The 24,625-nt window shown below is 43.8% G+C and overlaps 1 protein-coding gene across 2 annotated transcripts in view; it reads right to left on the reverse strand.

Moving 5' to 3' along the window:
- The window catches only part of SLAIN1 (SLAIN motif family member 1), a 118,986-nt gene that overhangs the window by 76,410 nt on the left and 17,951 nt on the right, over window positions 1-24,625 (reverse strand). The window contains exon 3 of one of the 2 annotated variants that reach the window (XM_069758071.1): window positions 16,474-16,620. The exons of the other annotated variant lie outside the window; for it this stretch is intronic. Coding sequence (XP_069614172.1) covers window positions 16,474-16,620 — 147 coding nt within the window. The remainder of the gene's footprint in view (window positions 1-16,473; window positions 16,621-24,625) is intronic. 2 annotated transcript variants of the gene reach the window in all.

Raw genomic sequence — 24,625 nt, forward strand, 5'->3', positions numbered from 1 at the left:
AATGTTTTAGGAAGCAAAATACATCAAGCTGCAATAAAATATATTGTGGTAAAGAAAGGCAGGGCTTTCTACGCCTCCAGGTAAAAAGTACAGTAAGTCGAGAATGGACTTTGCCATCAAAGCCATGCAATCACAAAGATAGGTGAAGCCAACTCATCACTAGCTCACGGCAGATCTGACCTCGAAAGAGGACCTGTCACCAGGTGAAAAGTGATCAGTTTTTGCTCTACATTTATTTCTGCTGCCCTGAGTTATAAGATTGTTGTTTTTTTTTTCTTTCTTTAAACTCTGCATACAGTTCCAGAGATAGGTCTTTTTACTTGGTGTTAATTTTTATAGTCTTTACGAAGGCAGCGTGGGTAATTATGAGTAGCAACTTAAATAAATGGCCAATCACCACCTGAGAATCCTGTAAACAACGCCCCCTTGGAAGAGACGATAAAAATTAACACAAAATTACAAAAATGTCATTTTGACATCTATAAGCAGTGGACTCAGGCTGTAAGCCTGTTCGTCATTAACTTCTAACATTCTAATAATTTATAGCAGGACATACACTATCCTACACATCATTTCATAATAACAGAACACCGGTAACCCAAAAACTAAGATGAGCTCGAGTACAGCAAATTGTACATTGCACAATGACTTGCCAAAACAAAAATTGAGAAGCTTTGTCAAAAAAGAGAGACTAAAGGCCGTCCCACACATTGGATTGAAGTCAGCCAAACTCTGTAACGGTAAGATCAGCTGAAAGTCTAATGTGTATGGGTGTCTAAGAGCTAAACCTGGGGATAGTGAATAATGTCAGATTTTGTTATTTTACAACACAGAGTTGAGTTCCACTTTCAAAAAAAGTGGAAAATCTATTAAAATGCCCCTGTCAATCTCTAACAGAAGCATTAAACCTCAGTATGATTGCGGGGTGTGAATGGCAGCTATGGCCTGTTTAAAGGCACTATACCTGTTATGTTGCTATTCCTGTCAGGCCCAACAACAAGCTGGGCTTCTGGCTTTATACCACAGTTATTGTAGTATATAGAATATAGGGGAATTAAAAAATTACAAATATTATTAAAAAAAATAAATTAAATCACCCCACTCTTCCCCCTTTAAAAATAAACATTAAAAAATAAAAAACACACATTCGGTTTTGCCGACTATGTAAAAGTCAATCTATAAAAGGAAAAATTATTTATCCTATATATTAAAAGCGGTAAAGCAAAAAAAGGTAAAATTTAAAAAATGACAAAAATGCACCAAATAATGATTAAAATACTGTAAGTACCAATAAAAATTTCAGCTTTAAATAAATAAAAAAAATGACGGGTCTAAAAAAAAAATGGGAACAAACAAAAGATAGATTTAAGGCTCATCCAAGTAGTAATCTTAAAAAGAACAGAAGCAGCAACCAAACTCCTTGTAGGGTTGCCTAATTGTTCTAGAATTCTCGGAAATGCTCCATTTTGAGAGCGGTGACACATGACTGCAGTATTTTAAAGGATTCCCTTTCAAGAAGTTCCCCTTCATTACCAGACCAAATATTCCCAGACTCTCCCAAATAAACAGACAAAGCACCAATTTGGATTAAATTGGTCAAATCGGGCTTTATTACAAACATAACAGTAACTTGGGGTGAGGAGGTTCTTGGAGCTCCAAAAGTTCATATAAAATATAGCTATAAGATCATCCAGCCTTACCCCCCAGGTGCAACATCAGGCTCGGGTTCACCTCACAGCCGGAAAACATTTTTCATCCACCGACTCCTAGGGACCCCCACCTGAGAGCCCCTAAATCCACCAGGCAATTACCATAATTGCAAAACCAATAGGAGGTTCCCATCTCCAAGATTTACAACCCCTACTAATATTTTAACACCTACTCCAAGAATCCTCTCCCTCCCGCCACAGTGAACATTAATTGAACACCTCATAATGCAAGTTGCTGCAACAAGAAACATGCCCTTTCCATCCGTTCTGGAATCTTGAGAGCCCACAGATCAGTACCTATTGAGTTCAAGTAAACCCCATCGCTCCACCACAAATTCTCTTTCCTGTACTCCAAGTCTTCATGCCCAACTACAACTCAGCCGATTCCTAACTACAAAAATTCCCCACAGCTCTATTCACTTTTATCATGGTTTTGTTCCTTTTTCCCACCGATCGAGCAGCCTGCCATACCTTTCTGGGCACAGTATCTGACCAAACTACCGTATCTTCATGGTCGGGTATGATACTCAGAAATGCAACAAATCATGGTGGATAACCCTTACTAAATCTCTGCAAGGGCAAATATAACAGGACATGTAACACCAGCAATTCTGGGAGGGAAATCTAACCTGGTGAAGTTCCAGCGGTACCTGACACCAACTCATGCCACAAACTTCTATCCACCTAATTACTAAGTTACCCTTGGAAATCCCCAATTAATGCCTGTTTGTTTCTAACGTTGGCCCCCAATAAACGAGTAAGTGTCCTAACATTCACACTAGCTGTGCTCCGCCTATGGTGAAAAAAGGAACAAAAACATGCTAACAACACAACCACTATTGGAAAAAAACTCCAAATGTAAGGTTTCCCGTGACACCCGCCTCACTCCATGACTCTGGCCATTGGCCCACGCACCCATGACCCCTGCAGTAAACCCCGAACACCACACTGCCTGCTGCGTTAGTAAAGAGCATTTTACCTGTTCGTAAAGTCAATTTTACCTGTCCAGGAAGCCCTTCCAAACTAGCAGATAATCCCCGGGTTCCTTTGTCAAACTAATGTAATGTGCAGGGGACGAAATCCCTGCAGTAGCCGCAGCCAGAAAGCACAGGGCGACCCAACCCATGGGAATAATGCGGCAAGAAAAATTTACCCTCCAGAGCAACAACTGAATGTACCTCAACTGTATCTTTTTAAACAACGTCACATGTTGAATGTCCGTGCACAGAGACAATTTTTTCCTCAGGCAATCTGCACTCCATCTTTTCAGTGTCAATGGCAATACCTAAAAAGCTAAGACAATTGTTAGGCCCTTCTCTTTTTTTCTGCGCCAAAAAAAACCCCCAAACTACTAGCCACCTATTCCACTGATTTTAATAATGATTAGCTTGATTTTAATAAATGAATAGCAAACCAGAGAATCGGGAGGACCAATGTACAAGAAATCATCTATATAATGGATGACTAACGGTATCCCAGTAACATCACACATCACCCATTCCAAGAACATGTTAAAAACCTCAAAGAGGGAGATTGAAATGCAGAAGCCCATTAGGAGGAACCTATCTACAAAATAGGACCCTTCCCAAAAGTAAACTATCAGAATGCACAGATAAAAGGAAAGCGGACTCAATATCAGTCTTCACTAACAGTGCCCTCTTTCCATGTTTCCTCACCCAATGTACCGCTGTATCAAGTGAGGTATAGACCACAGAAGAAAGCTCCGGTCATTTACTGAACGACCCTTAGGGGCCAACAAATGTCGAATGAGCATAAAAGTATTCAGCTCCTTCTTGGGTACCACCCCCAGTTGTGAGCCCAACATATTATCCAAAGGCAGAGCATGAAAAAGACCCATCATCCATTCACAGTTAACCTAATGCAAAATGTTCTTATTTACAACCAATGGATGCAGATAAGCAGACTTCAATTTTTTTTTTTTTAAAGAAAATGGGACCTTGTGTGCTGGTGATGAAATCTTGAAACAGTCACGAAAACCTTCCTCTATTTTCCTCTAATAACACTGCCTTATCCCTCTTCGGGTACCTACTTAGATAAGGGGCAATCACAAGAAGTCTCACTGAACTCTCCCTGTTTTGTAATGTCCCCTCCATTCCTATTTTTTCCTTTCTTAAAGGGAATCTGTCACCTCATTTTTCGCATATGAGCTGCGGCCACCGCCATAAGGGGCTTATCTACAGCATTCTGTAATGCTGTAGATAAACCCCTGATGTAAGCTGAAAGATAAGAAAAACAAGTTAGATTATACTCACCCAGGGGAGGTCCGGGTCCGATGGGCATCACAGGTCCGGGTCTGGTGTCTTCCATCTACATACGATGTCATCCTCCTTGCTTCGTGTAGCGGCTCCTGCACAGGTGTACTGATTTGCCCTTTTGAGGGCAGAGCACAGTACTGCAGTGCGCAGGGCCTCTCTGAGCTTTCCCAGCGCCTGCGCACTGCAATACTTCGATCTGCCCTCAACAGGGCAGAGAATTAAGCCTGCGCATGAGCCGCAACAGATGCAAGGAAGAGCACGTCATCGAATGAAGATGGAAGGCGCCAGACCCGGACCTACGACGCCCATCGGATCCGGACCGCCCCTGGGTGAGTATAATCTAAAAGTACCTTCACACTGAGCAACTTTACAACGAGAACGACAACGATCCGTGACGTTGCAGCGTCCTGGATAGCGATCTCATTGTGTTTGACACGCAGCAGCGATCAGGATCCCGCTGTGACATCGCTGGTCGTAGCTAGAAGTCCGGAACTTTATTTGGTCGTCAGGTCGGTGTGATTCGTCATGTTTGACAGCAAAAGCAACGATGCCAGCAATGTTTTTACATGGAGCTAACAACCAGCGAGAACGATAAGTACGTCACTGCATCGTTCTGGAGTTACTGTGTTTGACGTCTCTACAGCGACCTAAACAGCGACGCTGCAGCGATCGGCTCGTTGTCTATATCGCTGCAGCGTCGCTGAGTGTGACGGTACCTTAACTTGTTTTTCTTATCTTTCAGGTTACATCGGGGGGGGGGGGCTTATATACAGCATTTCAGAATGCTGTAGATAAGCCCCTAATAGAGGTGGCCGCAGCTTATATGCGGAAAATGAGGTGACAGATTCCCTTTAAAGCAGGGACTGCTCTGTGTTTTCTCACACCACAGGACAAACAATGGTGTTTACATTTACAGTTCCCACCAAACTTGCACTGTCCCTCATTGAACTTCCAACATAGACCTGACTTTGTTCCTGAACCACAAGCTTGAGCTGCAGCCCTTGAAACCTTATATTAGCTGAATCCTCCAGCCCCACCTTGAAAGGACTGCCCAAAACGACATGGTGCTATTACTTTTAACCAAAGCCCAATATCTTTTTGATCCCATCAAATACTAAACCGCAGTAAAATCCTCTGATGGAAGTATGCCTATGGTGTTCATATAGCAGAACAGCCCAGAACAATGCTCCAGTGTCTTCTCACCTATGACGCTAGCTAAAATGATGAAAGCCTGTAACCAATTAACAAAAGGTTTGATGAATAAGCAGCCAGCTATGCTTCTCCTCTTCCTTCTTCTTGCTCTCATTCCTTTCTCCTTTATAAAGGTTATACATATTCATCCTTCCAGATTTTCTTCTTCATCTCTTTTTTTTTTTTCTGAGCCCCTAAAGTACCCTCAAAACAGACATATACCTCTCCCTTAGCCCTATCATCCAACGCAATGCTATCCCCTTCTTTATCTTTTTCAGTTAGTACTGACATCAAAACATTAAATCAACTAAAATCTACACCTTCCGACCGAGAATCCACTTGCCCTAAAGGGTTGTGCTCAACCGTCCATGTGGGAACCCAGCTACCCCGCTATTAGCCCTCTCCAGCAACTCACAAACGCTGCCCAGTAAACTAGCCAAATTTTCCCTTTTATCACCCTGAATCCTAGTAACCGGCCCTCTAACAGAAGTGCCCCCACTGAATAGCGGAGCCTGACTATAACCTGACCTCAGAGAAGCAGTGATTGAAACAGACGGACAATACATAGAGGCATACTCACCGTTCTGCATTGGAGATCCACCAGTCGAAGGTCTTGGGTCCTGTAGGTCCTCATCTTGACTCCTGGAGAAGGGGCCCTCACCAGCTTGGCCCGAGTCCCCCTGACCAGCTGCAGCGCTCTTATCTGGCACCACAACCACAGACCTAACTAAAGTCCGCACCTCTCGTTGCCTCTCGCCTGCTGCTGGCGTCGTCTTTTCCCAATTGTCCCTGGTCCCCACGACTAGGGGCATCCACCGTGGAGAGTGACCCTCTTGTAGACAAAGCAGCCCCACCAACAGGAGCATTAATGTAATGTGACTTAGATCAACCACTGATATAACTCTGCATGATGATCCAGTGGGATGCAGTAGTATAGTTCTGACTCTTGTGAATCTAAGGCTACTTTCACACTAGCGTCGGACTCGGCCCGTCGCAGTTCGTCGGGCCGAGGTTCCGACGCTAGCAGTGAATGCGCCGCACAACGGAGGCAGCGGATGCATTTTTCCAGCGCATCCGCTGCCCCATTGTGAGGTGCGGGGAGGTGGGTGCGGAGTTCTGGAATGCGCGGTCGGAAAAAGCAGTCCGTCGGCAGCAAAAAAACGTTAAATGTAACGTTTTTTGCTCCCGGCGGACCGCCACAACACGGCGCAACCGTCACATGACGGTTGTGACGTGTGCCAATGCGTCGCCAATGTTAGTCTATGGGGCAAAAACGCATCCTGCAGACAACTTCGCAGGATGCATTTTTTCCCCTAAACGACGCATTGCGACGTATTGATAAAAACGCTAGTGTGAAAGTAGCCTTATTCAGACCACAGTCACACGTTCAATATTTGGTCAGTATTTAACATCAGTATTTGTAACAAAATCAGGAGTGGAACAATCAGAGGAAATAGAAACATGTCTGTAATCTTCACCTACTCCTGGTTTTAGCTTAAAAATACTGATGTAAAATACTGACCAAATACTGAAAGTGTCCTATCAAAGCTCTCATGAATGGGTCAGCCCCAGATTTAAGTGGAATATCGGCATGTTTTTTTTTCTACTAATGCTTATGGGGGTATTATGGGAGCCTTTATGTGCTCTTTTCATCATCAAAGTACATTTTAGGCTAACCTGCAGAAATTAACAGATTTACACAAATCAATAAAAAAAATTATCCCAAAAACTACATCCACAGAAAAAGGACAGAAAAGTTTATCTCAACATTTAGATACCTCATGGCTTTTAGGTTTTACTCATGATATACAGTATTAGACAAGGTCTTAGGCACTTTCTGGGAATTCATGTCCAGCCATTAGTCTTTTCTTGTTAATACAAGTCCTCAATTACCAGAAGCTTAAAGTAAATTCTAACTAGTGTAAGGCTGTGTGCACATGTAGCTGATTTTTTTGTGTTTTTTCGCTATAAAAACGCATACATTATGCATCCCATCATTTAGAATGCACTCTGCAATTTTTGTGCACATGAGGCTTTTTTGTGGTAAAAAAAGCAGAATGTTCATAAATTTTGCGGATTTTTCGCATTTTTCCCGCTATTTAATGCATTGGGAAGCTCCGGAAAAAAACGCGCAAAAAAAGCTTCAAAAACGCGCAAAAAAAACACATGCAGATTTCTTGCAGAAAATGTCCGGTTTTGCTCAGGAAATTTCTGCAAGAAATCCTGAACGTGTGCACATAGCCTAATACCGTATATACTCAAGTATAAGCCGAGATTTTCAGCCCAAATTTTTGGGCTGAAAGTGCCCCTCTCGGCTTATACTCGAGTCACGGTAGCGATGTGGTCGGCGGGTGAGGGGGAGAGGGCGCTGAGGAATACTTACCTAGTCCCAGCGATCCTCGCGCTGTCCCTGCCGTCCCACGGGCTTCTGTGCTGCAGCTTCTTCCCCTCTTCAGCGGTCATGAATAGGCGGCTCCACCTCCCATAGGGGCGGAGCCGCCTATTCATTTCTATAATCAGCGGTGCCGGTGACCGCTGATAGAGAAAGAATCTGCGGCACCGAAGACCAGCTGTGACAGGAGGGGACAGCGCGAGGATCGCCAGGACTAGGTGAGTATGTTATATTCACCTGTCCACGTTCCAGCCGCCGGGCGCCGCTCCATCTTCCCGGCGTCTGCGCTCTGACTGTTCAGGTCAGAGGGCGCGATGACGCATATAGTGTGCGCGGCGCCCTCTGCCTGATCAGTCAGAGCGGAGAGACGCCGGGACCGGACGCTGGGAGCTGCAATCAAGAGAGGTGAGTATGTGTGTTTTTTTTTTTATTGCAGCAGCAGCGGCCATGGCACAGATTTATGTGGAGCTCTATGGGGAGACATGAACGGTGCAGAGCACAGTATGGGGCAGAGCTATGGGAGACATGAACGCTGCAGAGCACTATATGGGGCAGAGCTATGGGAGACATGAACGCTGCAGAGCACAGTATTGGGCAGAGCTATGGGAGACATGAACGCAGCAGAGCACAGTATGGGGCAGAGCTATGGGAGACATGAACGCTGCAGAGCACAGTATGGCACAGCTATGGGAGACATGAACGCTGCAGAGCACAGTATGGGGCACAGCTATGGGAGACATGAACGCTGCAGAGCACAGTATGGGGCAGAGCTATGGGAGACATGAACGCTGCAGAGCACTATATGGGGCAGAGCTATGGGAGACATGAACGGTGCAGAGCACAGTATGGGGCAGAGCTATGGGAGACATGAACGGTGCAGAGCACAGTATGGGGCAGAGCTATGGGAGACATGAACGGTGCAGAGCACAGTATGGGGCAGAGCTATGGGAGACATGAACGCAGCAGAGCACTATATGGGGCAGAGCTATGGGAGACATGAACGCTGCAGAGCACAGTATGGGGCAGAGCTATGGGAGACATGAACGCTGCAGAGCACAGTATGGCACAGCTATGGGGCAATATGAACAGTGCAGAGCACTATATGGCACAGCTATGGGGAAATAATGATCTATTTTTGTTTTTGAAATTCACCGGTAAATGCTGCATTTCCACCCTAGGCTTATACTCGAGTCAATAGGTTTTCCCAGTTTTTTGTGGCAAAATTAGGGGGGTCAGCTTATACTCGGGTCGGCTTATACTCGAGTATATACGGTAGTTAACAGAAGAATATTGCATTAACACACTATTGAAATATTATTAATAAAAATATCAGAAACCAAGTTTTCCAAATAACACAATGGCTGGTTAGTTCAAACCACACTTGGTAGTTACTTTAATTATGAAAAATGTCTATTGCTTAAGCAGCGATAATTTCACAGATACGCTACCACCATAGTAAATGCTTGCTTGACCCTGGGTCAGCCATTCAACGTTCTCATCAGGTTTCTATAAAGAGCCTATATTCAGAGAGGAACTAATGTGTAAGTAGTTCACTATCTACTCAAAGCATCGCTCCATTTTTAAGCTGTTGATTAATTTATATGAATTGGGCATCGACCTGTAGTCCCGACCACAGCCTGTAGTTTTGATAGAGCTGCTGTCTTTCGGCAGCATACAAGAATTCCGTTCGTTGCTGGTAACTGAAGATCAGTGGGGCTGCCAAGTGTTGCACCCCCACCGATCAGATATTGACGGTTCATCCTAATGATAGAACAGTAATAAAAAAAGTAGTGTCCTAACCCTTTAATGCATCGCTATAGCTTTTTTTTTCATAACTCTCCACTCAGTCACTTATTTTCCAACATGCCGCACCTCCAATCCTGTGTACTGATTAGTCAGTCGCAACTGCTCAAATCTGTCTTTATGGATAGATCTAATTACAGGTGTTGCCTGTGGAAAAAAGGAGGAAGGAGCTGTATGGAGACAGAGGCAGAGAGACATACAGAAAAGCTGCTTCAGCTTCTAGTGACTAGTAGAGATGAGCGGTTTGAAATTCGCCAATTTCAAATTCGAGCTGTTTTGGGCGGTGTTTGAGTCGTTTGTCGAACCTGAACAATTTGCTTAAAATTCGGCTGTTCGAGTTTCTGTTCGATAACTGTTCGTTCACCAAAAGCCTAGCTTGATTTGCACATTAAAACTGTTTATCATTATTAATGGACTGTTTCAGTGTATAGTGGGTGGGGGGAGGCGGGGGATAGATCTCTGCTCAAATAACGCCGATCTCCATTTTTTTTTTCTTTCCCGCATTTAGAGTGGGGCGGTGCAGTCTCTCAGCCTATCAGCAGTGCGCACACACACAGCAATGGCATGTGTCATTGGCTGTGTATGTCACATGTCCTCCTTGCCCTATAAGAACCAGCCACCTGCCCCGTCGCCACCATTTCCTCACTGCTGCAGCTTAGTGTTAGACGGCACCGCTGCTGCTGTGGGCGCTACACAGACTAAGTGTTTTTTTGGGAGCGAATTGTCAGAGAGATAGGTTTAGGGAGTCAGGAGGAGTCGGGACTAGTTGTAATATCAGCCCTTTTCAGGGTAGGTTACAGCAGTTCATAGCACTGTTTGGCAGGTAGGTCTGTGCCAGTGCTGTGCAAGTGTTTGTCACAGGATTTGGTGTAGTCTAGCTCAGCCAATCCTTTTGGGCTAGTAGCATTGTCTGATAATCATCTGAGTAGCCCGCCTGTGAAAATAACTATACTGCCTGTGTATCTCAATTTTCACTGCATCTAATCCAGTTATTAGTTTTGGGCCTAGTACTACAGTTTGGCCACTCAGTTCGGCTCGGTTTTCATCCATCGGTTGTTGTGCCAACAACTACAGATACAGAGTTGCCAATTAGTTAAGCACTAAAATGAGTGGCAAAAGGCCACCTGCTGGTGGAAAGGGGAATATGCGTGTTGGAAAGGGAAAAAAGGTTGTGTCCGTGGGGTAGGTGGTAAAGCAACAGTAACATCTGCAGAAGACCATCTTCCAGCCAAAGTAAGATGTCTACTTCTTTTCGTGGACAATCTGATATGATCCCTTTCTTACGACCATCGCTACAAGCATCGCCAAAAATTCCAGATGAGGCACAAAAACAGCAGGTGCTTGAATGGATATTAAGTGCTTGTTCAAGTGGGCTCTCCTCCATGTCAACTTCAACATCAAAACTACTCTAGTCCTCAGAGTTGTCACCCCAATCGCACTAGCTTCCTCACAGCTCCCAAGTCTCCAGCTGCCCGTCTGAGCATGGGGTAACACACATGGTTGAATCTGTAGAGCTGTTGACGCATACTATAGCTTGGGAATCAGAGGTCTGCTCCAGAGCTTCTGTGAATCCAGATGAGGAAATGATCTGCACTGATGCCCAGAATCTTTGTGAGTCGGATCCAGGCCCAGATGAAGAAGAAGGTTCTGAGCATAATGTAGACCCTCGTTCTCAAACTGTAACTCCTGTTGGTGGAGACAATGTGGAAGATGAGGAGGAGACAGATACCTGATTGGAACAAAAACTTGACTTTTCGGTCAGGACAGGAAGAGGTTGGCTCTGATGACGACGGGTGTGAGAACACACAGGATGATGATGACGAGGTTGTAGATCCCACTTACTGTCAACCCCCAGTCCACCAGTCCATGAGGTCAGCAGAGGAGGTGGAGGAGGATGCTAGAGACGAGTCTGATGACGAGGTAATGGTGCGCCTTCCTGGACAGAGACGGAGTACTGGAAGCACCTCAACAACTGCATCCTCAACCCCAACTGTGACTCAGACCAGAAGTCATGGTGGCTCTTCAGGTTGCGCGGGCTCCAAGCCTTGCATAGCCTGGGCATTTTTTGACATCGCAAAGGATGACCCAACTCATGTTGTCTGTAAGATTTGTCAACAAAATCTCAGTAGAGGCCAAAAAATCCCTAGCTTGAGTACTTCATGCATGAACCGTCACATGGATATGAGGCATAAGTTGCAGTGGGAAGCTCACTGTGCTACAATGCGGCCTTGTGGGCTGGGTCAACCACCGTCTGCCCCATCAACTGCATCCGCGTCCTCTTCATCCTCTGTGACTGTGGGGAAAGCAGTCGCACATGGTTTTGGATGCAGACCTTCCACCTCTTTACCCGCAACAGCCAGTGTGATTGGCAGGTCGTCAGGACATTTGCACGTGGAAACACCTGCTGGTGTTGAGCGCTCTCCGACATCGACACCACATTTTGATCAACATAACATCTCCGCCTGCACCTTCCTCACAGACCAGCAGTTTGCCGGGGACACCCTACTCAACTCTCTGTCCCTCAGATGTGGACAAGTAAAAGACCATTTCCTCCTAGCCATGACAAAGCTAAGAGGTTGAATTTCTCCATCTGCAAGCTGTTGGCTACAGAAATGCTGCCTTTCCGCCTTGTGGACACAGAGGATTTTTGAGACCTTACATCCGTCGCAGTGCCCCAGTACCAGATGCCCAGTTGCCACTACTTCTCAAAGAAAGCTGTGCCTGCACTATACCAGCATGTCACACACATCATCACCGCTTCCTTGAGAAACTCTGTGTGTGAGAGGGTGCATTTCACCACAGACACTTGGACGAGTAGACATGAACAGGGGCGTTACATGTCGGTGACTTGGCACTGGGTAACTACGGGGACATCAGGAGAAGGGGCTGCTGTCCAAGTCTTGCCGTCGCCACGAGTTGCTCGTCGATCCTCTGTATCTAGAAGTTCCTCCACTGCTTCTGCCTCCTCAACCTCCTCTTGGTCCTCCACCTGCACCCAAATCCTGTCTGGTAATGCCACCCGCGTTGTAACTGCGCAGAAGGAATCCTGCACACCTCCTCACTATGCTGTCACCAGGGATCAACGGCATCAGGCAGTGTTTACATTGAAATGTCTGGGAAATGTGAGTCACACAGCTGAGGAGTTGTGGTCAGCACTGGAGACCGAGTTCCATCAATGGTTATCTCCACTCAACCTGCAGCCAGGGAAGGCTGTGTGCGACAATGCTGCAAACTTGGGTGCGGCCCTTCGCCGGGGCAATGTCACACACGTGCCTTGTATGGCTCACGTTTTGAACCTGGTTGTCCAGCAATTTTTATCCCACTATCCCAGACTAGATGGGCTTCTGCAGAGGGCACGGTCGCTGTGTGCTCACTTCCGCCGTTCGCATCCCGCAGCTCGACGACTTGCATCTCTACAGAAGTCGTTGGGTCTTCCAGTTCACCGGCTGAAATGCGATGTGCCCACATGGTGGAATTCAACTCTGCACATGTCGCAGTGACTGTGGCAGCACTGACGAGCCCTGGTGCAATACGCTATGACGTATAGCCTGGGCCAACGAGATAAAGAGGTGAAGCAAATCAGGCTGCAGGAGTGGTCTCAGATCAGGGTCCTATGCAACCTTCTGCACAGTTTTGAAATAGCGACGAAGATGTTTAGTGCTGACGATGCCATTATCAGCATGACCATTCCGGTGATTTACATGCTGGAGTACACCTTACACAGTGTTCGGAGTCAGGTGGTGAAACAAGAGGAGGAGGAGGAGGGAGGAGGAGGAGGAACAGGAGGAGTTGTATGCAGAAGGGATCATATCTCCAAGGTCAAGAAAGTTGGCAGCACCAAGGGGGCTGGCATTGGAGGCTGGGGGAGAGGGATTACCGAGGGTGCATGGTAGCAGCCAAACTGTTGAGGAAGGTGCAGGAGGTGAGGAAGAAGTGACGGACGTACTGGCGCTGGGCATGGAAGACTCATCAGATGAGGGAGACCTTGATCAAATTTCTGTTGTGCGAGGTTGGGGGGAGAGGGCTGATGAAGGAAGCATGATTCTCACCTCGCCACCACCAAGACAACAAATACTTGGTCCTTCTGGATGCGCAAGACACATGAGTGCCTTCTTGCTGCACTACCTGCAACATGACCCTTGGATTGTCAGAATCCGAAATAATGCCGACTACTGGGTTGCCACACTCTTAGATCCCCGGTACAAAAGCAAATTTGGCGAAATAATTCCTGCCATAGAAAGGCATTCACGCATGCAGGAGTATCAGCAGAGACTGTTACAGAATCTAACATCTGCTTTTCCACAAAACACCAGTGGTGCACGTAGTGAATCTCTGAGTTCTAACTTGCCAATCGTGGGACTATCAAATCATCACTCAAACCATAACAGTAACATCGTATCTGGTGGTAACAGCAATTTTTTCCAATCGTTTCAAGATTTTCTTAGACCATCCTTTGCAAGGCCACAGGAGGCAAGAAGTCTGACGCACAGCCAACACCTAGAGAGGATGGTACAAGACTATCTCCAAGTTAACATCGATGCCATGACTGTGGAACTGGACCCTTGCTCATTTTGGGCTTCCAATCTTCAAAAATGGCCTGAACTCGCCACTCACGCCTTGGAGATCTTGTCATGCCCCGCAGCCAGTGTTCTCTCTGAACGCGTGTTCAGCGCTGCTGGTGGTGTGCTGACAGATAAGCGCACGCGGCTGTCCAGTGACAATGTACACAGACTAACGTTCATCAAGATGAACAAATCCTGGATCCGCAAGGACTTTTCTACCCCTGTGTCATCTTGGGGAGACTAAAAGCTTGATGATTTTTGAAAATCACCTCACCAACTGTTTTAAAAAACTCTGGCGAAATTGATGCCACTTAAGTGGTGTCTGTGGCCGAATTTTTTGAAAAAATGGAGACTCCTATTTAGTCCCCTTGCTGAGTTTTACATGACATTGCCATCATCAATTCCAGGTGGGTGGGGTCGTCTGCAGAGTTGTTTCCTCATACTATGGCCTGGGATTCAGAGGTCTGCTCCAAAGCTTCAGTGTCTGCTACTCAGCAGAGTAGCCCAGCCACCCACCGCCTGTTTACCTAAGTACTATTTTTAACGCCATCTGGCCCAGGAAATCCTTTAGGGCCTAGTAGAATTTGGTGCTACTCAGCAGCGTACCCCACCCATGAAGCAAGCTACACCGCCTGTTTACCTAAGTACTATTTTGTAACGGCATCTAGCCCAGGAAATCCTTTTGGGCCTAATAGAATTTGGTGCTACCCAGCAGCGTACTTCACCCATGAAGCAAGCTACACCGCCTGTTTACCCAAGTACTATTTTTTAACGGCATTTGGCCCAGGGAATCCTTTTGGGCCTAGTAACAATTTCTGCTACTCAGCAGAGTACCCCACCCATGAAGCAAGCTACACCGCCTTCTTTCTTTCTCAATCTAACCCCTCGGCTCTGGGGTGTCCACTCTCCCTCCAGCTCTCTCCTTCTTACAGGTGGACTACCGCGTGTTTTCACACTGTGGCGAATCTTTTGGGCCCAGGCATAAGGGTATGTGCACACGTAGAAAGCTCCTCTGCGGATTTTTCCGCAGCGGATTTGATAAATCCACAGTGCAAAACCGCTGTGGTTTTTCCTGCGGATTTATCGCACTTTCTATTGCGGATTCCACTGCAATTTCACATCTGCAGTTTTCTATTGGAGCAGGTGTAAAAATACTGCGGATTCCGTACAAAGAATTTACATGCTGCGAAAAATAAAACGCTGCGTTTCCGCTCGTTTTTTTCCACAGCATGTGCACTGCGGATTTCGTTTCCCATAGGTTTACATTGTACTGTAAACTCATGGGAAACTGCTGTGGATCCGCAGCTGCGGATCCGCAGCAAAATCCGCATCGTGTGCACATACGCTAAGAAGTCGTCGAGGTAATGAATATGTGCCGCCGTACAAACGTCCATGACGACACATTCAAGGAAGCAACTGAACGCCTCAAATAGTGAGCAGGATATGGAGCACCCCATGGGCAAACAGCGATCTATGTATTATGCTCCTTCACAGAAGCAGCCCAATGGGAGGACACTATTCGGAGGCACAGGTAATAACCGGAACGCCCCCTCAATGTCTGTTTTGGCCATTAGGGTGCCCCTTACCAACTTCTTGACCCGCCTGAATGCCTCGTCAAAGGACGTACAGTACATAGTACTGTACTTGGTTCAGCGTCAATGTTGTCGTTTACTGACCTGCCCCTTGGATATGACAAATGGTGGATTAGTCTGAATGTATTGGGTTCATTTTTTGGCACAGCTCCCAACTGGGGTACCACTACGTCTTCTAAGGAAAGTGTTCTGAATGGACCCGCCGCCATTCAACATAAAGATATTTATTTTTTATTTTTTTTGTCAAGACGTCTGGGTGTTGGTAGAGTGATTTTAGATTTTTACTCCAGCCTTTCTTGATTTTAGAAAGGCATGACATGCCTATATCTGTGTCTCCTCCTCCTTTTACTCCTCCACATCTTTTCTTTTTGCATGACTATATGTAGTTGTGACTTTTCCATGTGTTTGTTGTGTCTTTTGAGCAGTTTGTCAGCTTTTGGACACCTTTTAAGGTGTTTTCCACGTGTTTTCCACGTGTTTGTGTTTGCCTGCCATTGGTTTCAATGGGGTTCGACGGTGTTCGTCCCCGTTTGACGAACCGAACACTAGGGAAGGTGGCTCAACACTAGTGACTAGATCCCAAAGAGGGGAGAACTGTTAAAGGAAAAAAAAAAAAAAAAAAAATGCACATACATCATATTATGGCCAAAATAGTGTTGTTTCACATAAATACAAGACAACGTACTCTAGAAGGGCACCTAAGAAGGGCACGTACGCTTTAACTTTTAATCAGCAGCAAATATCAGCAATTTATGACAAGCTATGATGTAAAAAAATCACAACAAAAAATTACAACGAGAAAACAAAAAAAAAAAAAAAATTATGTTAAAAAGATAAATCACAAAAACAATCACAAATTTAAAAATAATAAGCAGAGATGTTTTAGTAAGGATAACAAAAACCCACAACATTTTTAATACAAAATTTCAAAAAAAGTTGTAGGTTTACCTGTCTTTTCTGGTGTTAGTATTGCTTTAGTTGGGGTTTTAAGGATGCTGGGAGAATTTAAGCCGTTGCAAAATGGAGTGAGTCTCGCAACTGGACTATATGGAAAAGAGGATACAGGAGTAGAAAAGAGACTCCTCCAGCGACCAGCTAGATATAAAAAAGAACAAAAATCACCAATTAGTAATTATTGTGATATGAAGCCTAAAATACGATATGGATCACTTTGAAAAAAAAAACAGATAGTCACAAATGTACCAAAGAGTTGTAAACTGTATTTTATAAAAACTGTGCTCAAATAAAACTATATCCTGTTAACTGTATTCCATCATTTTATCCCCTCAGGTAGAAAGCAACACTTTTATACAAAAAGACTCGCTGCCCACATTGAGATTAGCTTGCGGTTGTCTTTATATCAAAGGCAATTTCAGTTAAAAAAGAAAAGACTCTAATATGCATGAGGACTTCTGACATAGACGTGAGCATACACATCTATGAGGAGCATCGTTATCTAAAGTGAATGGTTACATTACAGGTCGGCTATCTAATGTGTGTGGCCATCATTACTCTGTGACCCTATCAAATGTCCCATATCTTAGCAATAGGTTTAGCAACTGTGTTTGTAAAAATAGTAGAAACATTATCTATGGGAATCCATACTACAAAATACTCACACAAATGTGGGCAAGTTCTTTCAAACAAGATTTGTCATTTTGCACACCCAAAAAAAGCAATTTTCCTAACAAATGCATTAAAGATATTGCAGCAAAAATTAATACACCCCTATGTAAGTCTTAGGAGCAGAAATACAATTTAGAATACAGAATCCTACAAGAATATCAACCACATTAAACAGATAGAAGTTCCAGCAGACAGTTGACTATAAAAGGTGTTACTTATCAAAGAAAACCCCTTCCCATTTCATGCTGTCAGCCATGGCACCACATGGAAGAGAAATGTCATAAGACCTGAGAAGCAAAATTTATTTACATAAGAAAGATGAAGGCTACAAGAATATCAGCAAAGAATTACTTGTCAGAATAATAGCAAAAATGCAACAAAGATGGAACTGCAATCATCTCAGAGACATCCAGGACGATCACGGAAGTTAACACCTTTACAAGTAGCACCTTCTGATGAGAAGGGTTATAGAAAATCAACAAGCAAGTTCACAGTTATACATGAAGGAAGCCGCTCCTAAAGCTTTGCACAAAAAAGTCCGCTGCCAATATGCCAGGGCCAACCTGAAAAATACAAAAACTATTGGAACTCTATACTCTGGAGTGAGGTGACCAAAATAAATGTTTTTGAAACTAATGGCTTTATTATATGGAATCACAGGTAGAAAGAGTACAAAGAAAAAAGGATTGTGCCTGCAGTGAAACATGGAGGTGGCAGTGTCCTTATGTGGGTCTGCATGAGTGCTGCAGGTGTCAGGGAGCTACATTTCAATGATGGTATCAATAATCCACTAATAATAATATAATAATAATAATTTTATTTATATAGCGCCAACATATTCCGCAGCGCTTTACAAATTATAGAGGGGACTTGTACAGACAATAAACATTACATCATAACAGAAATACAGTTCAAAACAGATACCAGGAGGAGTGAGGGCCCTGCTCGCAAGCTTACAAACTATGGGGAAAATGCATCACTCTCCTTCCAGAATCTAGGCTCTGAAAGAGATTCTTCAAGGATGGAAAAAGATAGATATTGCAATATGTCACCAACTTGTTCTCCCATGCCCAGAAGGTTTAGTGCTGTCCTTAAAAATCATGCAGGTCATATTAAATGCTAGTTTCTCTTGTGGGGTGTATTCATTTTTGCATCGATCAGTTTGAGTAAAACTGAAGATTTTGTAATGAAAGTTATATTATTAACCCCATTTTCATGTACTGGGTTGAAAAAAAAAATGTATGAAATGCAGTCCTGTCAAAATATTGGAAATGTTTCTTGTGTTCAATGCGATATTGATTAAAATCTTACTTTTCAAAAGGGGATGTACTCATTTATGCTAAGCACTAACTGATATACAATCGATTTTCTCTAGAAAAATATCAAAAAATAAATCAGGCCAATCTACAAGATCTTATTACAAGGCAGATCTATGGGACAAGGGAGTCCAGGAGAGGGCTCTGCTCATGAATACAGAAGACTTATAACTATGCGCCCCATGTATACTTTCAGAGACCCTTGTAGAAATGGCAAAGCTTGTGCGGCTTTAGCTTCTAGGAATACAGACTGTAGCTGTAATATGCTGTTCTTACATAGGGCAGCATCTTAAACTGACAGATCAACTTCAACCTTCCACATCAATCTTCAACTCCAAGAAGAACATGCAAAATGTAACATCTCCCAGCATCGGTTACAATTATAGCCAATTAAGTGTACTCTGATGACGGTTATTTGCCATATGGAATACAGATTAACATAATAGGCATGTGTTGTACGAATTAATGCAAGGAATCAATACAGATCACTAAGTGGCTTATGAGAAGTTCTCAGATTTCATCCCTTGGAGGTTTCTAATGCTGAAAGGACAGACGTATGACCTTGGAAGATGCCAAGAATATCAACTCCAATTATTGAAATTGATACTAGTCATTGCCCCCACTCTCAATAACAAAAGAACACCACTTCCAGAAGTAAAAAAGCCATATCTGTATCCTTCTACCAACAGATGAATCCACACAGCACAGCCCTGACCGAACATCATTCATGAATCTTTGCAGCGGAATACAGGGAACTTTTTTTGTCCTGTCTGTAAAAAATGTTTAAGGCGTCCATGATTTTCTTGAAGCTGAAGCAATTTATACAAATTCATTTTATTTTAGAATTTTCAGTGAATGTAGTAAACAGTCAAGTTGGCAACCCTGCGTTACAGTAGAGGACTGTTCACGTCAGTTTTTCACGATACTTTTTGTAAACACAAGGAGCATAAAGGATAAATGGAGGCTGTGACCGATGACAGTGGCATCTTTCACCCACAGATTTCCATGTTCCGGATATACACTGCTCTAGAAAATAAAGGGAACACTTAAACAACACAATGTAACCTCTCACCCCTAGAGGTACAGTAGCAACCCACAAACGTTGCTCAGGTAGTGCAGCTCATCCAGGATGGCACATCAATACGAGCTGTGGCAGTAAGGGTAGCTGTACCGGTCAGAACAGTGTCCAGAGCATGGAGCACATACCAGGAGACCGTCCAGTACGACAGGAGACGTTGAGGAAGCCGTAGGAGGGCAACAACCCAACAGCAGGACCGCGTCACCCTCCTTTGTGCAAGGAGGAACAGAAGGAGCAGTGCTAGAGCCATGGAAAATTACCTCCAGCACACCACTAACATCCTTTTGGCTGCTCTAACTATCAGAAACCGACTCCATGAGGGTGGTATGAGGGTCCGACGTCCACAAATAGGAGTTCTGCTTACAGACGAACACCGTGCAGGGTGATTGGCAGATTTGATATTAGCGCCCTGTGCTCTTCATGGATGAAAGCAGGTTAACACTGAGGACATATAACAGATACGACAGAGACTGGAGACACCATGAATAATTTTCTGCTTCCTGCAACACACTCCAGCATGACTGGTTTGGCAGTCTGTCAGTAATGGTGTGGGGAGGCAATTCTTTGGAGGGCCGCAAAGCCATCCATGTGCTAGCAAGAGGAATGCTGACTACCCTTGAGTACCGGGATGAGAGTCTCAGACCCACTGTGGGCCATATGCAGGTGCACTGGGCCCTGGGTTTCTTCTGATGCATGACAATGCTGGTGTCATGTGGCTGAAATGTGTCAGCAGTTCCCGCATGATGAAGGCACTGATGCTATGGACCGGCCTGTCCATTCCCCAAACCTGAATCCAAATCAAGCACATCTGCAGCATCATGTCTCGTTCCACCCACCAATGCCACATTGCACCATAGACTGTCCAGGAGTTGACTGAGGCTTTAATCCAGGTCTGGAAGGAGATTCCTAAGAAGAACATCCGCCACCTCATCAGAACTATGCTCAGGCATTGTAGTGAGGTCATACAGACATGTGAAGGCCACACAGACTACTGGGCATCAATTCCTTGTCTTGAGACATTTCCACTGAAGTAGGAGCAGCCTGTAATTTCATTTTTCACTTTGATTTTGAGTATCATTCCAAATCCAGACCTATATGAGAAATTTTTATTTACAGTGATCATTTTTATGTTTTATTGTTCTCAATGCATTCCAATATGTAATGAATGAAGATTTGCAACTGGATGTGATATTTTAGTATTCCCTTTAGTTTTCTGAGCAGTGTATATTGAACAGACAGCGGAAACTTTTTCTCAGTTCTAGAAAGGGCACATTTCTAGGAATTATGACAATTTTAAAGTGCAGTTTTCAAAGCTTGAGTTTTCCTCACTGAAGATTTTTCCCCTTTTTCATAAAAAAAGGTCACAAAACCACAATCAATAGGGTGGGCTGCAGTTTTACAAAAACTCAAAATTGCAATATGTAAATAGGAACTAAATTAAGGCTGAAACCTAGATAGCATTTTGGTCTATTCAGGTGTAGGAACTACAATGTGTTATTTTTCTGTGTACATGTCTTAGGTCTCATTCACACGTCCGTCTTTTCAGTACATATGATATCCATTTTTTCATGAATTCCCAATGTGCCCATTATAATCTGTGGTGCTATTCACATGTTCATATTCTAACACAAACTGTGTGTTCATGGAAAACCCACGGAGACCTGTCCGTTACATTCCATCAGCACAGATGACAAGGACCAATACAAGTCTTTGTCTCTGTGAAAAACACGTACAGCTCATGGATGGCACCTGTGTCCTGCTCTTGTTATCCCCGCAAAGTAGAGGAGAAGTTTTCTTAGCTATTTCTTACTTCATCCATCCTGGAAAAACACTGATGACTGATGGTAAAAACGACACATGAATGAGACACTGATGGTAAAGATGACACACTCATGGTAAAAACGACACTCGGATAACACTGATGGTAAAAACGGGCACACGAGTGACACACTGATGGTAAAAACGACACTCGGAAGACACACTGATGGTAACGACGGACACACGGATGATATACTGATCGTAAAACCGAGACACGGATGACACACTGATGGTAAAAACGACACACACAGGTGAAACACTAATGAGTGCAACCCATAATGAGGTCCTGGTTATGGGGGACTTTAACTACCCGGATATTAACTGGGAAACAGAAACCTGTGAAACCCATAAAGGCAACAGGCTTCTGCTAATAACCAAGAAAAATTATCTTTCACAATTGGTGCAGAATCCAACCAGAGGAGCAGCACTTTTAGACCTAATACTATCTAATAGACCTGACAGAATAACAAATCTGCAGGTGGTCGGGCATCTAGGAAATAGCGACCACAATATTGTACAGTTTCACCTGTCTTTCACTAGGGGGACTTGTCAGGGAGTCACAAAAACACTGAACTTTAGGAAGGCAAAGTTTGACCAGCTTAGAGATGCCCTTAATCTGGTAGACTGGGACAATATCCTCAGAAATAAGAATACAGATAATAAATGGGAAATGTTTAAGAACATCCTAAATAGGCACTGTAAGCGGTTTATACCTTGTGGGAATAAAAGGACTAGAAATAGGAAAAACCCAATGTGGCTAAACAAAGAAGTAAGACAGGCAATTAACAGTAAAAAGAAAGCATTTGCACTACTAAAGCAGGATGGCACCATTGAAGCTCTAAAAAACTATAGGGAGAAAAATACTTTATCTAAAAAACTAATTAAAGCTGCCAAAAAGGAAACAGAGAAGCACATTGCTAAGGAGAGTAAAACTAATCCCAAACTGTTCTTCAACTATATCAATAGTAAAAGAATAAAAACTGAAAATGTAGGCCCCTTAAAAAATAGTGAGGAAAGAATGGTTGTAGATGACGAGGAAAAAGCTAACATATTAAACACCTTCTTCTCCACGGTATTCACGGTGGAAAATGAAATGCTAGGTGAAATCCCAAGAAACAATGAAAACCCTATATTAAGGGTCACCAATCTAACCCAAGAAGAGGTGCGAAATCGGCTAAATAAGATTAAAATAGATAAATCTCCGGGTCCGGATGGCATACACCCACGAGTACTAAGGGAACTAAGTAATGTAATAGATAAACCATTATTTCTTATTTTTAGGGACTCTATAGCGACAGGATCTGTTCCGCAGGACTGGCGCATAGCAAATGTGGTGCCAATATTCAAAAAGGGCTCTAAAAGTGAACCTGGAAATTATAGGCCAGTAAGTCTAACCTCTATTGTTGGTAAAATATTTGAAGGGTTTCTGAGGGATGTTATTCTGGATTATCTCAATGAGAATAACTGTTTAACTCCATATCAGCATGGGTTTATGAGAAATCGCTCCTGTCAAACCAATCTAATCAGTTTTTATGAAGAGGTAAGCTATAGGCTGGACCACGGTGAGTCATTGGACGTGGTATATCTCGATTTTTCCAAAGCGTTTGATACCGTGCCGCACAAGAGGTTGGTACACAAAATGAGAATGCTTGGTCTGGGGGAAAATGTGTGTAAATGGGTTAGTAACTGGCTTAGTGATAGAAAGCAGAGGGTGGTTATAAATGGTATAGTCTCTAACTGGGTCGCTGTGACCAGTGGGGTACCGCAGGGGTCAGTATTGGGACCTGTTCTCTTCAACATATTCATTAATGATCTGGTAGAAGGTTTACACAGTAAAATATCGATATTTGCAGATGATACAAAACTATGTAAAGCAGTTAATACAAGAGAAGATAGTATTCTGCTACAGATGGATCTGGATAAGTTGGGAACTTGGGCTGAAAGGTGGCAGATGAGGTTTAACAATGATAAATGTAAGGTTATACACATGGGAAGAAGGAATCAATATCACCATTACACACTGAATGGGAAACCACTGGGTAAATCTGACAGGGAGAAGGACTTGGGGATCCTAGTTAATGATAAACTTACCTGGAGCAGCCAGTGCCAGGCAGCAGCTGCCAAGGCAAACAGGATCATGGGGTGCATTAAAAGAGGTCTGGATACACATGATGAGAGCATTATACTGCCTCTGTACAAATCCCTAGTTAGACCGCACATGGAGTACTGTGTCCAGTTTTGGGCACCGGTGCTCAGGAAGGATATAATGGAACTAGAGAGAGTACAAAGGAGGGCAACAAAATTAATAAAGGGGATGGGAGAACTGCAATACCCAGATAGATTAGCGAAATTAGGATTATTTAGTCTAGAAAAAAGACGACTGAGGGGCGATCTAATAACCATGTATAAGTATGTAGGGGGACAATACAAATATCTCGCTGAGGATCTGTTTATACCAAGGAAGGTGACGGGCACAAGGGGGCATTCTTTGCGTCTGGAGGAAAGAAGGTTTTTCCACCAACATAGAAGAGGATTCTTTACTGTTAGGGCAGTGAGAATCTGGAATTGCTTGCCTGAGGAGGTGGTGATGGCGAACTCAGTCGAGGGGTTCAAGAGAGGCCTGGATGTCTTCCTGGAGCAGAACAATATTGTATCATACAATTATTAGGTTCTGTAGAAGGACGTAGATCTGGGGATTTATTATCATGGAATATAGGCTGAACTGGATGGACAAATGTCTTTTTTCGGCCTTACTAACTATGTTACTATGTTACTATGTTACTAATAGTAAAGATGACACACGGATGAAACACTGATTGATGGTAAAACAGACACACGGATGACACACTGATAGTAAAAACGGACACACGAGTGACATACTGATGGTAAAAACAGAAACATGGATGACACAAACTGATGGTAAAAACTAACACGAGTGACACAGTGATGGTAAAAACGGACACACGAGTGACACACTGATGGTAAAAACTACACGACACTCATATGACCCACTGATGGTAAAAATAACACTGATGGTAAAAATAACACTGATGGTAAAAACGACACACTAATGGTAAAAACAACACACAGATGACACACTGATGGTAAAAACAACACACAGATGATACACGGATGACACAGATTGATGGTAAAAACGACACACGGATGACACACTGATGGTAACGACGGACACACGGATGACACACTGATGGTAAAACCGACATACGGGTAACACACTGATGGTAAAACCGACACACGGGTA

The sequence above is a fragment of the Ranitomeya imitator genome, chromosome 3 (assembly GCF_032444005.1).
Source record: "Ranitomeya imitator isolate aRanImi1 chromosome 3, aRanImi1.pri, whole genome shotgun sequence".
Taxonomy (NCBI): domain Eukaryota; kingdom Metazoa; phylum Chordata; class Amphibia; order Anura; family Dendrobatidae; genus Ranitomeya; species Ranitomeya imitator.